Source organism: Zonotrichia albicollis, chromosome 18 (assembly GCF_047830755.1).
Source record: "Zonotrichia albicollis isolate bZonAlb1 chromosome 18, bZonAlb1.hap1, whole genome shotgun sequence".
Lineage (NCBI taxonomy): Eukaryota > Metazoa > Chordata > Aves > Passeriformes > Passerellidae > Zonotrichia > Zonotrichia albicollis.
The window spans coordinates 8,631,662-8,647,309 of NC_133836.1; the positions used below are offsets into that span (position 1 = coordinate 8,631,662).

Consider the following 15,648-nt stretch of genomic DNA (forward strand, 5'->3'; position numbering starts at 1 on the left):
ATTCCTTCCTTCCTTCCCTCAACCTGCCCGGGACTCACCGTGCTTCCCTCTTTCCTTCCTTCCCTCACCCTGCCCGGGACCCGCCGTGCTTCGCTCATTCCTTCCCTCAGCCTGCCCGGGACCCGCCGTGCTTCCCTCATTCCTTCCTTCCTTCACCCCGGCCGGGACCCGCGCCGGCTGCAAGGCAGGAGTTACGAGGCATCATCATCCCAAACTGTTTCCGTAGTCGGAGGAAAGCGAGACAACCCAGAACTTCTGAAACCCCGGTGCTGCCTGCCGAGCACAGAGGGATTTGGTCAGCACGAGGCGGTGTAGGATCTCTGAAATGCCAGCTGGAATGCTCCAGGGTGAAGCAGTTGTCTGATCCCATCGTGGTTCATGCAGAGGAGGAGGTTTGGCACCCCAGGTGCTCCACCACGGACACCATCTCTGACAGCCAGCCACCACCGCTGACGCCATCCACTAGCAGTACCACTAATAACACTACTACCCAGTGGAGAGATCCCACTTCTTCCATGGAATAAAATGGCCTTTGGGGAGAGAGACATGTTTGTTGTAATTATCATCAAATCAAAATGAGTTTATTTGAGCTCTTAATCTTTGCTGGCACAGGGTTGAACAATTTTAATTGGCACAATCTTAAGATCATCTTCAAAAGCCCCTTTCAATCCTAACCATCCAATGATTTTACGACTTCTGGTTTTTTATTAAACATAGTTTTAACACCTGACTAGCACATCCCACTGAATTTCAGCTACACAGAAAATGCTTTTTGTTTTTGATCTTGAAGGATTGTTTTTACCCTGGGATGTTTCTCACAGTGGTTTGGAGTGAGTGATGTGCATCCTTGGCTAGGATGAGTCGTGGCACGGGCAGCCCAGGAAAGCACAGCTGGCATGCGCCAGTGGCTCCACTGTGTGGCCTGGAGAGCACTGAGATGTGGATCCCGGGCTGAGCACTTCCTTTGGAGATGGAAAGCCTCCAGACTGTTGTTTTTGGCAACATTTGTGAGCAGCCTCCATCTCTGTTCTGCTTTAGAAACCAGCCCGGAAGCCCAAATCCAGCCAGGGGTCCGGGTTTGCCCTGACTGCCGTCAATACCAATGAGTGAAAGAGCCCAGGATTTGTCCCAGGTAAGGCAGAGTGCAGGAGAATGGTTACATCCCTCAGATCTGATGCTCCATTTCCTCAGTATCACAGCCACTCCACACTGGTGATAGGGAGTGGGGAGAAGCGCTGCCAAATGAGAGCTCCCACAGGTGCCAGCGCACAGGCAAGGCAGAGGAGGGTGCTGCATGCTGTAGGGTTTCCTATGCTCCCATCACCTTGTGCTGCCTGCAGGAGGGAGGGGCAGAGGAGGGAAAGGGGGATTTTTTTCTTGTTTCACCATAGGAAGGATTTTCAGACCCTATAAATTCACTTTTGACAAGTGAACAGCTAAAGCAGATTAACCTTATTGCTAATCCTCTATAATGGCTTTGGAATCTCCTTAACCAATAAGAAAATTATAAGAACCTGTTTCTTTTCTTTTTATCTATATCTATATTGTCCTCTCTTGTCTGCATGTTTTTTCTTTCTTGTTTTATTTTCCTTTCCTTTTCTAATATGAAATAGCCCAGCGATCCTATCTCCCAGAGGCTCAGTAAACAGCACATCAGAAATCCCTTTCCTTTATTCCCCTCTGGTAACAGGGTACAGAGAAGTGTCTGCCGATTGGATTTGATTACCAGCAGCTATCAAAAGTCTCTTTGTACAATCTGGGTCCTAAATCCCATAATTCTTTGATAAAAGAAGTATTACCAGTCCATTTTCTGTAGTGAAAGGTATGGGAGGAATGAAAGAAAGCAATCAGCAGAGATCCTAATAGGCTAAGTGCATGTGTGGTGGGAAGGCAGGGCTGGGACAGGATGCCCAGGGAAAGGCATCCTTTGTTAAGGATGGGGAAGGAGAATTAATCCTCTTCAGGCATCTGAACAGAGCTGGTGAGATCCTGCCCCTGCCCATGGCACATCCCAGCTCACCAGCCTGTGGCCCTTCTGGACCAGCACAGAGAACCTGGCCTCACATCCACCCCTTGTGTCAGTGTTTGGGTACATGCCTAAAAGCTGGGAGCAGTTTCAGTGATCTCTGGAATGAGGGCATCCCCAGTGCCTCTCTGGAGCGCTGAGACCTTGGCAGGGCACAGTGAACACGTCCAGACTGAGCAGCTACAAAGGCGCCTTTGTCCCAAAAGGTAAAGATTTGCAGAGCTCAGTTATAACCCAAGTTACACCATTGGAACAGCTGAAGGAGAAGCAAGTAAAGGGATGGAAGGAAAAGCAGCAGTTTGGTGTGACGTGAGTCACAAGTAGAACAGCTATGGGGCATCTCTTCCCAGCACCGAGGGGCCTGCAGGTGTGGAAGGCAGGCAGTGAGCAGGGGTGAGGGAGAAGGGAGCTGAGAGGGGCTCTCCTGGGGACTGGCTGTAGGTTTTGCAGGGTGCTGGAGGCATTGCTGGGCTGTCCAGGTCTTTGGTGTGCAGTGGTTTCACAGCACCCAGCCGTGTGTCTCCCTGGGGTACCATGGGTGGGACTGCAAGGAAGCACCAGGTGTGAGTGCTCCCCTGTGAGCTCCAGGGCCTCGCTTCTCACCTGGGCTTAAACTGCACTGAGGGTGAGGGAGCTTGGGCTTCAACTTTGCTAAGCAACCTGATCTCAGCCACACCTTCTCTATTTTATTCCCAGCTACTCAGTCAGTTACAAACACAGCATCCAAGATGTTCTCTCTCCTCCTGTGGATCGCAGCTGCCAGGCCTTGCTGTTTGTCCTCGGGAGGGGCAGAGCCAGGCTTTCCTTCCCCTCCTGAATCTTGGCCACGGCCTCTCCCCAGTTTGTCTGGGCAGGAGCTGGGAATTGAACTGGCTGTGGGAAAGTTGGCTGTGGTACTGAGTCCACACTCCTGCCTGGATGGCTGTGGGACATCACTGAGAGCACACAGAGGCACCAGCAGCAACAATCCTCCCCTTCCCTTCCCCACACAGAGCATGGCTGCTCTGGGAGATGGTTCCATGCCACTAAACTGTGGTGTAGAGCTGCTGCAAGCAGTTTGTAATCTAATTTATTAAGAGCTTTGAATCCTTACAAAGAGTATGTTGGATACATGCAAAGCATCTGCATTATTACAGTGATTAGGGCAGCAGAGATGGGGAAAGGGGAAGGAGGGAAAATACAATTTCTCTGCTTTCAGCAGAAAATAAATCAACTTTCACAGAGAATTCTGGCAAAGCCAAAGGCTGTGCTGTCATTAAAAATGATTTTTTATTAAGCTGAACTCTCTCTTCTCTCATATTGTATGATATGACAGCTCTCTTTTGATGGGAAAGCTTTCATTTGACCAGAGAAAGGGATAATTTGCTTCTTTTAAGGAGTTAATCCTCTGGTCCATTTCCGGGCTGGGAACAGCCATCCTCCCCCTTCCTTGGATGGGAGCTGCAGCACAATGGAGATCATAACCACCTCAAATCTACACCCGAGATGGAGAAATCAGATTTCCTTCTCCAGTCATTTTTGTAGGATTAGCTAAATCTTAGATCCACACTAACCCTTCACAAAGCTGCCAAGATTAGTTAGAATTTATTTTACTTGCAGGGGGGTTTACGGTTTTCTTTCCAAAGGGATTATATCTCTCTCACTATATATATATATTTAGAGTGGCTTCAGTCATAACACAGCTAGGTCAGAGGGAGGAAAAGAGTGTGTGTGCGTATAAAATAAAAACTCAGCTGCAAGAATGACAGTCACTTGAAACGCCAAGACAAAGCCATGGTTCTGGATGGCTTTGCCAGTCCATTTCAAAAGCCACATGAGCTGTCCTTTCCCTAGCAAAACCCCGCTAGGGAGCCAGTGAAGGGAGAGCAAAGCCCCCAGCTGGGCTGCCTGCTTGCCCAGGATGTCTGCAGAGCCAGTGCCAGGGGCTGAGGCTGCCAGGAGAGGCCTGAAGAAGCCACGTCCGTTCAGCATCGAGCACATCCTCTCCAGCCCCCCGGAGAAGAGCCCCCAGGTCCTGGTGCCCCTGTGCCTACGGAGCATCCTGGGCTGCACACCCCAGAGGCCCTGCGAGCTGGAGACCATCCCAGCCAGCTCCCTGCAGGAGGAGGAGGAGGAGGAAGAGGAGGAAGAGCTGGAAGGGGCAGGCTGCAGCTGCTGCTGCTGTTCTCACACGAGTGCCCGTTCCCTGCAGGAGCTGCCGGCGTGGCTGGGTGAGTGCTGGGCTGGGTGAGTGCTGGGTTTGGTGAGTGCTGGGCTGGGTGAGTGCTGGGCTGGGCGAGTGCTGGGCTGGGCGAGTGCTGGGTTGGGTGAGTGCTGGGTTTGGTGCGTGCTGGGCTGGGCTGGGTGAGTGCTGCTGGGCTGGGTGAGTGCTGGGCTGGGTAAGTGTTGGGTTGGGTGAGTGCTAGGTTGGGTGAGTTTTGGGCTGGGTGAGTGCTGGGCTGGGTGAGTTTGGGTTTGGTGAGTGCTGGGCTGGGTGAATGTTGGGTTTGGTGAGTGCTGGGTTGGGTGAGTGCTGGGCTGGGTGAGTGCTGGGCTGGATGAGTGCTGGGTTTGGTCAGTTTGGGTTTGGTTCAGGTGTGGGGCTCCCTGAAGGGCTGGTGCCAGTGCTGGGGGCAGGGGAAAACCTGGCTGTTAATGGCAATATGGCACCTGGCACAGTGGTCTTGGGGCCGATGCCCAGCAATCTGAGCTGTTCCTAGCAGGGCTCCTGAGAGTGCAACTTTCACCTGAAATGCTACCAGGGCTGCCCACGTGCACAGCTGTGCTTGTGCTTCCTGACATCACCAACCCTGGGGAACCTCACCCATCCTTTAAGGAAAAGAGTTTTGGCTATGTCTAGCAAAATTACTGTGGAAAATAAAAAGTAGCAAACCCTTAAAAATGCAGTTCGAGAGCATCCTGAAAGTTCAGAATTCCCTTGTGCCAGGGCTGAAACACAGATCTTTGCTGGTCTGTGAGTTTGCAGTTATTTTCTGGAGCTGGCCATAGTGCAACTGGTAAGTGAACAAAGAAAGCCCAGCCAGTGCTCACCACCTGCATCCTTCTCCCAGAGTCATGCCCTACGCTCTTCTCCCACTTGCACAGTGACCACTCAGCTTGGCACCCGCTCCAGGTGCCTGGCTGCCACCTTCCAAACAGCAGCAGGGATACAGCTGATGCCTGAGCTGCCTTGAGCATGGCGAGTGTTTGAGCCCCATCACTGTAACCCCGCTGCTGTCCCTGTCCCCTGGCAGATGCGCGGCTGCCCTGGCCCATGCGGCTCCTGCAGCCGGCGCTCAGGGCGTGCAGGCGCTCCCAGGAGAAGGCAGAGCTGCAGGGCCTGCAGCAGCAGCTGCAGCGCCGCACGCGCCGGCACCGCACCATCTTCAGTGAGGAGCAGCTGCAGGCGCTGGAGACGCTGTTCCACCAGAACCAGTACCCGGACGTGGTGACCCGCGAGCACCTGGCAAACCGCATCCACCTCAAGGAGGAGCGCGTGGAGGTGAGATCCTGCTGAGGGCAGAGCTCGTGTGTTCCTGCAGCCCCCCAGGAGCACACACTGGGGCATTGTGCTGTCTTTTTTGGGGAGCTGCAGACCCACGGCCTTGTTTTAGCATCCATCCTTGTGTGTTTGACAAAAGAGAGTTTAAGTTTGGCGAGCAATAGAAGAACATAAACCATTTCAGCTGGGCTAGTTTGTACCAGTCCCACACACACACGATGCCTCTCTCCCAGAATTACCCACAGACATGCTCAGCTCTGCTGCTCATCCCTGCACCCAAGGGTGTATCCCTTACCTAAGTGATCTGCCTGACTTCTGAACTAGTCCCAGCTCCCTTGTGCCCCTCACATGTACCTGAGCAAGACAGCAGCAGAGGCACTGATTACATTTTGTATCAAGCCTTTCCATCACAGTACCTTACAGCCCAGGAGGGCCACTGCCTGTCGCCCTCCCAGTAACACCTGACATGCAAGAGCCCTTTTCCTGTTCTGCACTTTCCAGGTTTGGTTTAAAAATCGTCGGGCGAAGTGGCGACACCAGAAGAGGGCGAGTGCCTCGGCAGTGACCCTGCAGGCCAAGCAGCCCCCCAAGGAGGGCTGTTAGTGCCCGCAGGGAGCACCAAGCACCCCCTGCCCGGGCTGGCAGGCTCAGGGGTGACCCGAGGGGCTGATGCAGCAAAAGGAACCTCTGTGGTTCACACGAGGAGGAGGACAGGTAAAAGCAGACATGGCATTGCCACATGCCTCTCCCAAACCGACATCACATGGCAAATGACTGGGCAGGCAGGACCTGCAGGGGACAGAGCTGTACCGGTGTTAAATCTGTGTACTTTAAGAGAAACTCCCCTTCTTGTCTTTGCTCTGTGCACGTAGTATTTGTGCTTGTTTTATTGATGTAAATTTGCAAAATATTCTGCAAATGAATGTTTCCTGTTTGCAGCACCTCAGCGGCATCTAAAGTTGCTTTTGGGGTTGAACTCGCTGGACTAGCGATTTGTTTCAAAACAAAGGAACGCGGGTTTCCCCCCATATCCCTGGGGAGAGGCGATGACCCTGCTGTGCTGAGAGGGCTGGCACGGGCAGGTTCGCCTCCACCCCTCTGCCAGCCAGCCCCGGGCACAAGGAGCCGTGTCCGTGCTCCCGACGGGCCCGAGGAGAAGCCACGAGCTGGAAAGCAACGAGATCAATAAAAGTGCCCGGGCACCGGGGCAGCCAGCCGGGGTCCGCTCCCCGCAGCCCGGGCGTTTCTGAGGAGCTGGGGGCGTGGGGGGGATCCGCCCGCCGCCCATCCCGTGTCCTGTCCCGGTTCCCATCCTGTCTGTATCCCGGTTCCCATCCCGTGTGTACCCCTATTCCCATCCCGATTCCCGATCCGGCTCCGCCGCTGTCACGGCCCGGGCCCGCCCGGCTCCTCCGGACCGGCAGGGGGCGCTCGCGCTCCTCCCGGGGCGGGGCGCGCATTCCGATCCCGCGGCGCGGGAATGTGACGTCACTGCCCGTCGCGTTCGCGGTGGCGGAGGAGCTGGAGCGGAGCGGTTCTGACGCCATGGAGGCGATGCCGGTGCCCCCGGCCTCTCCCGCCGCTCTGGTGCCGGCTCCCGCCGCGGGCCCCGTCGCCGTGACGGGGAAGGAGGTGGTGTCGCCGGCCGCGAGGCACCCGAAGAAGATCCTGGATGAGGAGGCCTATATCGAGGTAAGGCAGCGGCCCGGGAGTCTCCGCCCGCCGGTGCTTGGACCGAGCGCTTCCAGCGCGGCTGGGCTCGGCGGGGCTCCGCGGGGCAGGGACGGCCCGTGCCCGCTGCAACCGCGGCTCGGGTGGAAATCCCGCCGGGGCCGCCCCTCGGCTCCCGCCCGTCCTGCGGCGGCACCGCCCGCGCTCTGCCGCCGGCCCGGGGCTGCCCGGCCTGCCCGGGTTTGGCACCGCTCGCCCCGAGCTGTGCCGGCGCTCCGGGTGTCCCAGCGGGACACTGCAGCTGTCTCTGTCTTTGCAGAGCTTGGAGAAGATCATCCAGCGAGACTTTTTTCCTGATGTGGAGAAGCTGCGAGCACAGAAGGAGTATCTGGAGGCTGAGGAAAATGGAGACTTGGAGAAAATGAGACAAATTGCTATCAAGTTTGGCTCTTCCTTGAACAAATCGTCGAGGGACACACCTGCACCCTGTAAGAACTGGCTCTGTGGGGCATGATGGGATTGTATCTGATATTGCTGCTCTTTATCTAATTTTTTGCAGGCAATGCTTATCTTATAGATTCAAGGTTGATGTTTCATGAGAGCTAAATGTACCAGTTTGGGCAGCAGCCAGTGTCTGGTGGCTTCATGCTGAATTCTCTTTGATGGTGTCTAATAACTCCTTGAGGGAAGGGTTTTGGGAAAAGCAGCCTTTTAATAAGCGTTTCTAATAGGCATCTCTTGCCAAGTTCCTGCTCTCTAGGGAATGTTATGTGCTCTCTACTGGGAGACATCCTAATGTTTTGAATCCTTATTTTAGTTTGTAGTTTTAGGGGTTCTTGTTGCATCTATGGACATTTGAGATTTTCATGTATCAGGGACAGAAAGTGAGGGAAGCTCGTGGTTATCAGAGATTCCCACAGCATATACTCGGCTGTGGTTCTCCTGGGGGTTTCTCCCAGCAGGAGAAAAATGTCTTAGATGAGGCCAAAATCTTGTTTGGAGGTTGAGAGAATTGAACAGAGCACTGTGGAGTTCTTTTCACAAGTTTTTTATTTAATTTTTATTCTCTTGATCTGCCTTCTGTGACTTGTTTGGTACATCATCCTTAGAGCAAATCCTGTTGTGTGCTTCAGTAACCAGGTGAATTTTTATTTTGTTTGTGGCAGATGTTACCCCAGCCACGTTTGAAACCCCAGAAGTGCATCCAGGTGGCCTTCCAGTGGGAAATAAATCTAAAGCTGGCATCAAGACTGCAGAGGAAGGTAGGAGAATTATCTAGCTGAATTCTTCCAAAAATAAATTGTCTACCAGCAGCTGGCCACTTGTACATTTCACCTTTAAAATAAATTGCTGTAAATGCCATAAAAGGGTTTTTATGTGTTCCAAATCTGATTTATTACTGCACCACTCTGTGTGGATCTATGTCTTGGCCAAGCTTGATGGTGGTTATTGGTGTGTCTGTGGAGGAAGGTCAAGAGCACACACTGTGCTTCCCTGGAAAGGGAGGCATTAACCTTCCTCAGGCTTCTTCCCTTCTCTTGGTAGGAGAAGCAGAGAAGGATGAGAAAGATGCTCTTCCCAGCCTGGACACGTTCCTGGCCAAGCACACGAGCGAGGACAACGCCTCCTTTGAGCAGATCATGGAGATGGCCAAGGAGAAGGAGAAGGTCAAGCACGCCTGGCTGTACAGCGCAGAGGAGGAGTACACCCGGGTAGGGATGGCTCTGCTCTGCCAGAGGGACTCAGCAGGGAAACCATTTCACTCTGCTTCTGCTAAGGCTCAGCTCCCTGGGGCCTGGGACTGCTCTGTGCTTCCTTGTGCACTCCTGTTTTTCTGTCACACAGAAGGAACAGTGCTGACTTAGTTGCTGAGGTTTTGTCTCTTCTGTAAGCAGCAACACCAGGGAGAGCAGCTGAGCACAGTTCCTGCTGTTTGTCCATCAGCCTCTCATTATTTGCAGCTTGTCTGTCTTATTTCAGTTTTCAGTGTCTGTTACCAGTAATAACCCACTCAGCTGCTGAAGCACAGAGCTGCATGAGCATGGCTGGCTGTGCTGCCTTCCTCAGCCCCCTGCAGGGGAGCTCCAAGTGCTGCTCTGGGCCTGCCTTGTCAGTCTGAGCAGCTGGCACATTGATGATGTGGGATGCAGTGCCCTTTCATGAAGTTTGGCACTGACATGTGGGTGTTTGCTGCTGTTTCTTGAGGCAGTGTTATTTTTGCTATCCCAGCTATCCCTCACAGTCTGTTACAAACCTTATGCAAAGTGTTCTAGGGCAGGTGGCTGAGCTTGTGACCGAGCTCTCCAAGTTGTGTTTGCCTGAATAAAAGATTGCAGGAGGCTGCTTCAGACTTTTTTTTTCTCACCTTTCAAAATTTTTTTCTATTGCCCTTTCAGCAACAGAATGAAAACCTGGCACTTCCTTCAGCTGAGCAGCAAGCTCTGGAGAATGTGAAAGCTGGGCTGGATACCTGGCAATACACAGCTCGAAACACCCTCATGTATTATCCCACAGGTGAGGCATTGGCTCCAGACAGTGCTTACAGCATTTCTGCATGTGACTGAGCGGCTGTTACAGGCAATGCTGTGCTTTTTCTTCTGTAAAGTTGTTTTTTCTTTTTTTCTTGGTCTCTGATTCTAAACTTTGATTATGTTCTATTTGCCATTGAGAAGCTCATCTGTATTATAGAAGTACTTGTTTTCAGCAGCCAAAGTTCTTTCCTGGCCTGTCTCCTTCATGAGCACTTGTTGTCATCTTCATTCATTGTTTGCTTCTGCTCAAAGAGTCCTCCTTGGACTTGTTAGTCTGTTTGTTGCTATAGAAAAATACATATTTTTGTAAATGTACTTTCTTTTTTGGCTGTAAATGTACAGTTGATAATTTCTGTGAACCAGTGAAGTAAAGAGCTCTTTTTTAAAGGCATTTTGCTTTTCTAGGTGTGCCTGATGAGAGTGAAGTTTTTAAGAAGCCCAGGGAAGTTGTGCATCGAAACACACGTTTTGTGAAGGACCCTTTTAGCCAAGCTGTGAGCAAATCACAGCTCCAACAAGCTGCAGCCCTCAATGCTCAGGTTGGATAATTTTACTTCTGATTCCAGTCTAGTTAGGCTTTGCTCTCTGGTGTGGGTCATCCCCCAGAATTGTGTGTGTGTGTGGATGCAGCTGACTCTCACCTTTCTCCACATGAACAACATTGTCTTTTTTATTTCAGTACAAACAGGGCAAAGTGGGACCCGATGGGAAAGAACTGATACCACAAGATTCTCCAAAAGTGAACGGGTATGGATTTGTGGCTACCCCCTCTCCTGCCCCAGGTAAGAGGGTTTTCTTATTTCTTCTGCTTTAACAGGAGTATTACTGCACTTTGATGCTCTGTTCAACACTAGAGTGTCATTACAGGGTTAGATGATGAATAAAACCTCGTGCTGTGTATGCCAGCTGCATACAGGGCTTAAATCCTAGTCCAGTACACTGTAGGAGAAGTCACACTGCACCAAGAGGCTCTGAAGTTGCTGTGCCATTGCTCAACAATCATCTAGGTGTGGGGGGTACTTTCAGTTAGAACAAACTGATTATTTTTCTTTGAATTGAAACGTGGTATCTGAATTTGTAGCTGTTCTGCACCAGCCATGCTGTTTCTCTGTGCTTTTTGTGGTTATGCCAACACTTGGGCATTCTGGGGCTTTCCCTCTGGGAAACCTGCAGGTGGCGTTTGGGGCACCTCCTTCCTCCATCGTAAATGCCTTCTCCAAACCTGGGCAGGGGAATTTTCCAGCCAGAGACTTAAATGGGCTCTGAGAATCCGTTCTACACCTGTTAGACAAAATGCAGTCACTGGTTGGTACAGGCTGCCCCTGAGATGATTGGAGGGAACATTTGGTTATTACATGTCCTTAAATCCTCTGCCTGTTTTCTTACTTTTAAAGAGTTTCCTGTGTCCAAGGAGTTTCCATACAGCAGCAGAGGGGAGGACTAGTACTGTAGATGGAAAAATGAAAGTGTCACTAATCAAAAGTTAGCAAATGGAAAAACGAAGGCATGGAATGGGTGGTACTTGGTTGTTGTAACTGAGAGGGTGACACAGCTACAGGCAATCCCTTTAATGGGAACCACATGTTGTGGTGTGATTTCCTCTGCAGTGTAGGGAGCTCCTTTCTTGATGAAGTTGCTGCATTTTCTAATTTGCTTTGCTTCTCTCTCTCTTCTTTTTTTTTCTTTTTTTTTTTTTTGTGAATGACTAGTGAAATGTCTTGCATAGGCATAACTTGTTGAAATTGTTTTTAGGTGTGAATGAGTCACCTTTTATGACATGGGGTGAAATTGAAAGCACCCCTTTACGTCTGGAAGGGTCAGAAAGACCTTATGTGGACAGAACACCTGGCCCAGCTTTCAAGGTATTTCATGTCAGCATGACATTCTTTTCTGGGGGGGAAGAACTAAGAAGGGAAAGGCAATGAGTAAGTAATAGATTAACATGGAGTGTGACACATCTCTGGGTGGTGTTCCCAGTCCTTGAAACTAATAATCTCGTTTGTGCTTGGAGGGTGGAGGTGAGCATGGATCCACGTGAAATCTTGTTGGTGGAGCTACCTGAGGTGGAACACACACTGCTGGCAGGAGAAGGAGATTCTGCATTTGGGGGTGGGCCCAGGCAGAGGAGCTTTCAGAGGAAGCTGAGGACATGCTCAGTTTTTCTGATTTTAATGTGTGAATAGGTGGAAATTTAGCATTTCCCTCTGTCTTTATCTTCTGGCTGTTGCAGCCTGAGGCAGATGTATCAGTTGAGAGTAGAAAAGACACTCTGGCTTTGCTAATGGCACCTAACCCTGCATGCTACTTGTCTCCTGCTGGTGTCTTTGAGTGTGAGATGTCTGAGACTCTTAGTTTAAGAAGGGTGTAATTTGCTGTATGTGCCACTGTTTTGTCAGACTCCAAAGGCCTTGACTGGTTCTCCTGCTGTTTAACAATGTCTGTGTATGGCTGAGAGCTGGCTGGCTACAGGCCAGGCAAGACACAGGTGACATTGTTTGTGTAGAAGAAACAGCAGGAGGAAATGCCAGAGGTAATGGCTGCTTCCTTGACTGGACTGGTTTTACAGTTTTTGTTACTTGCTAAGGCAGGTTGAAGGTCTCTGTGTCCTCTCTGGCTTTTATGCAGCAGCAAAGAGGTGTGGGCTGACCCCACTTCTCTCTGCTTTAGATCCCTGTACATTGGAATCCAGCTTTGAAGGTGCTTTGACTCATTTTTTCAGCACTCTTGAGTGAGCTGTGTGTGATGCATTTTTAGATCCTGGAGCCCGGACGCCGTGAGAGGTTGGGACTGAAGATGGCCAATGAAGTGGCAGCTAAAAACAGAGCAAAGAAGCAGGAGGCACTTCGAAAAGTGACAGAAAACCTGGCCAGGTGAGACTTCTGTTGGGACAGCAGAACTGGGGGTGGCTGTTATCTGATGAGATGTAAATCAGCACATGTAGAAAGGGAGGAATTATGGTAAGGAAGGATGGGAAGAGGTACATTTGGACTGAAAGTTTTTAGAAATTAAAAATTTAGAAACTAAAAAACTTAATTCCTGAGGGAAAGTGGCTGGTGGCGTTCCCTGACACTCTTTGTCAACATTACTGCTCTGCCCTACAGCCACCCAGTGATGCCTCTGGATCAGTGCCTTTCCTCATTGCAAAGGGGAGACATGATAAGAGTTGCTTGGGGGGGGTCACAGGAAGGACAGAATGGGCTCAAAGGAAAAGTCAGGCAGTGCCACTCAGGTTTGGGAGGGATGTTTGAGGTTTTTCTGTCACTGTTTCTCTAGAGAGACAGGCTGTGGCCCTGCTCTGTGGGGGAACTCATGTTGGGAGGCAATGTTGCTTTTCCTGATAAAGGCAGATTTTTTTACTATAAAATTTCTTAAAGCTGTTTATTCTTTTTCAGCCTTACTCCAAAAGGACTAAGCCCAGCAATGTCACCAGCTTTGCAAAGACTTGTGAACAGGACTGCAAGTAAATACACGGACAAAGCCCTGCGAGCCAGCTACACCCCCTCCCCAGCCCACACAGGAACTCCTGGGTACAAGACCCCAGCCAGTGGGCCTCAAACCCCCCAGAGCACCCCACAATCTAGGACAGTATCTCAGACACCAGTATCTCAGGATACCACATCCATCACGGACAATTTGCTGCAGCTTCCCAAGAGAAGAAAGGCATCTGATTTCTTCTGAACATTCCAGTCACCACCAAGGTGACAGTGATCTGGCTGTGCTCAGTGAACTGTGGACTGGATACTGGAAACTGGGAAAATGGACATCATTTCTTAAAGATATATTTCTGTTTTTAAGAGGGCTTGCATTTAAATTAATTTCTGTACAGCTATATCTGTTTCTTAAGTGGGGTCAGCCTTTCTTAAAGGCTGAACTGGACTTGGCTCCAGCTTGTCAAACTTGAGTTTGCAGAAGAGGGGACACAACCATGTGTATACTGAGGCATGACACAGAATTTTAGAGAGATTAGCTTTAAACTGATGCAGTTCACAAGTTTGACTAACTTGGTGATCTTGTTAAAACCAGCATTCCTTAAGAGGACCCCATTTCTCCTCCACTGCTTACACTTTGCAGAATGGGATTTGCCTTCCTGCTTTTGCTCAGACTTTTGCAGGTTTTGGGCTTGCCCTGTTCTGCAGCTGGCAGAGGGAAGGGATCAGATTTGTTTTGTAGCTGCTCTGTGTGTGACTCCAGAGAGTTGATGATCACAGTCAGGGGCCAGAGACAGTCCTGTGTCACCCACCAGGATGGCAGTGCCATTCTGAAGGACAGAAGTGATACTTCTGATAGCCACACCAGAGCTTTTGTTTGGTGTTCTCCTCCCATTCTTTGGAACTTTTGGCTTTAGTTTTTATAATTGGCCAAAAAAAGGAAAAGCAATTTTAACCATCCATAGGCTGCACTCAGTGCTGTGGTTGCTGCACATGAGCTGATGTTTGTGTGTGGATGAGCCCTTGTGTGGTGTGATCCAGCCTGGAGAAGCACTGGGCACCCTTTAGGAGGAAGCAGGTGTAGCCAGATGTTTTCATTTCTCGCTCCACACTTGTGAACAAGACGCTGTGTGTAACACTTGGCATTTGCTGTAGTCAGGTGATGTTTTCCTGAGGGAACATCCATGGAAAGTCTTACCCAGCAACTTGAGGAGTGTCTGCAGTGTTCTCTGAGGTCTGGGGCATTGGGTGCTGTGTTTGTCTTGGTGGAGAGCTTCCTTTTGTGTGGTTTCCTCTGCCTCTTCCAAAACTTGTGTCCCTGACTGTGAAAAACCCTTCTGAGAGACTCGGTTTTTATAGTGCACCTTGTAAAAATAAATGTATCAACATGGCATTGCTAGGACTCAAAAATTAGTAATTGTTACCTTTTCAGTCCAGAAATACTTGAAGGCTATGTTTTTTCTTTAAGCAAAAAAGTTATTTTCATTATGAATGAATGTAAAAGGAGTGTGTTTGCTAAAGTTTTCATGCTTTCAGAATTGTTCTTTAAGGACTGAACTGACTAAATATTAACCAAGTTCTTAGTTAATTTCAAATACTAATTATTTATTTCACAGTGAAATGCTTGTCTCCGTGAGGCACAGGACCTCTCTGTTAGGTGCACAGGCAGGAGATCAGACCCTGCTCTGCAGTTTGGGTCACTGAGCAGACCTGGGATGTGGGATTCCACCCATTGGTGGGTGCAGAAGCTCCTCTGAGCATGGGATGCACAGAAAGGCTGAGCAGCATTCGAGGGACTGCAGATGGGACTCCTGACACGTGGATCAGGAGTGGGATGTGGCATCTCTGCCACAGCATTTCAAACTGGCTGTGCTCATACCAAGGAGCAGCTGGAATAATAGGGAAACGTGATATCTGAGCGTGGTTAGCTCCACATTGTGCAGTTCATGCTTAAAAGCAGATTGCATTAAATATTCTGTGGATGGTGTTGGTTTTGTGTTTGTCCTCAAGTGAATTAACCTAGACAGCCACACTAAAATCACAGTCTTGATTCTGCCACTGATGGGCCTTCACATGTTTGTTGGAAATGGAACTTTTCCATTTTCAGTTACATGCTGTAAAAGTGGGTCTGTGGAAAGGGCTGGAGTGCTCTTCAGATTGCCTGTTCCTGTAATGCCTGCTGTAATGTCTGTTTTCTGCTTCCTGCTGCAGTTCAGCCCCTGCTTGCTGTAATTAGCAAATCACTAAATTCTTCATTGCCGGATATTTGTCTGCTGTAGCAGTGGCAGATCAAGTTCCTTACAGGGCCAAATCCAGTGTGAAATAACCTCTTGGTTCTTGATGACTGATCATTTCTTTTTCTCCCATTTTCAGCACATTATTTTTCTTTTGCTGTTGCAATATATCTGCATTTTCCTATGTGCAAGACCCAAGCACACTTGCTGCCTCAGCCATAAGAGCATGTGGAGCTCTCCTGATGCTGCAGAAGTAGCTGGCAGTGAGCAGTGGTGG

At 50.1% G+C, this 15,648-nt stretch overlaps 2 protein-coding genes across 2 annotated transcripts; both read left to right on the forward strand.

The window, feature by feature from the left end:
* Positions 1-3,244: 3,244 nt before the first annotated feature.
* Positions 3,245-6,841, forward strand: GSC2 (goosecoid homeobox 2). The gene is made up of 3 exons (XM_026794676.2): positions 3,245-4,236; positions 5,260-5,507; positions 6,009-6,841. The coding sequence occupies exons 1-3, from the start codon at positions 3,927-3,929 to the stop codon at positions 6,108-6,110; spliced, it is 660 nt and encodes a 219-aa protein (XP_026650477.2). The 5' UTR covers positions 3,245-3,926; the 3' UTR covers positions 6,111-6,841.
* A 147-nt stretch (positions 6,842-6,988) lies between these two features.
* Positions 6,989-14,530, forward strand: ESS2 (ess-2 splicing factor homolog). The gene is made up of 10 exons (XM_074554265.1): positions 6,989-7,199; positions 7,498-7,666; positions 8,345-8,440; positions 8,724-8,890; positions 9,575-9,692; positions 10,115-10,248; positions 10,389-10,491; positions 11,462-11,571; positions 12,464-12,579; positions 13,102-14,530. The coding sequence occupies exons 1-10, from the start codon at positions 7,053-7,055 to the stop codon at positions 13,385-13,387; spliced, it is 1,446 nt and encodes a 481-aa protein (XP_074410366.1). The 5' UTR covers positions 6,989-7,052; the 3' UTR covers positions 13,388-14,530.
* Positions 14,531-15,648: the final 1,118 nt, after the last annotated feature.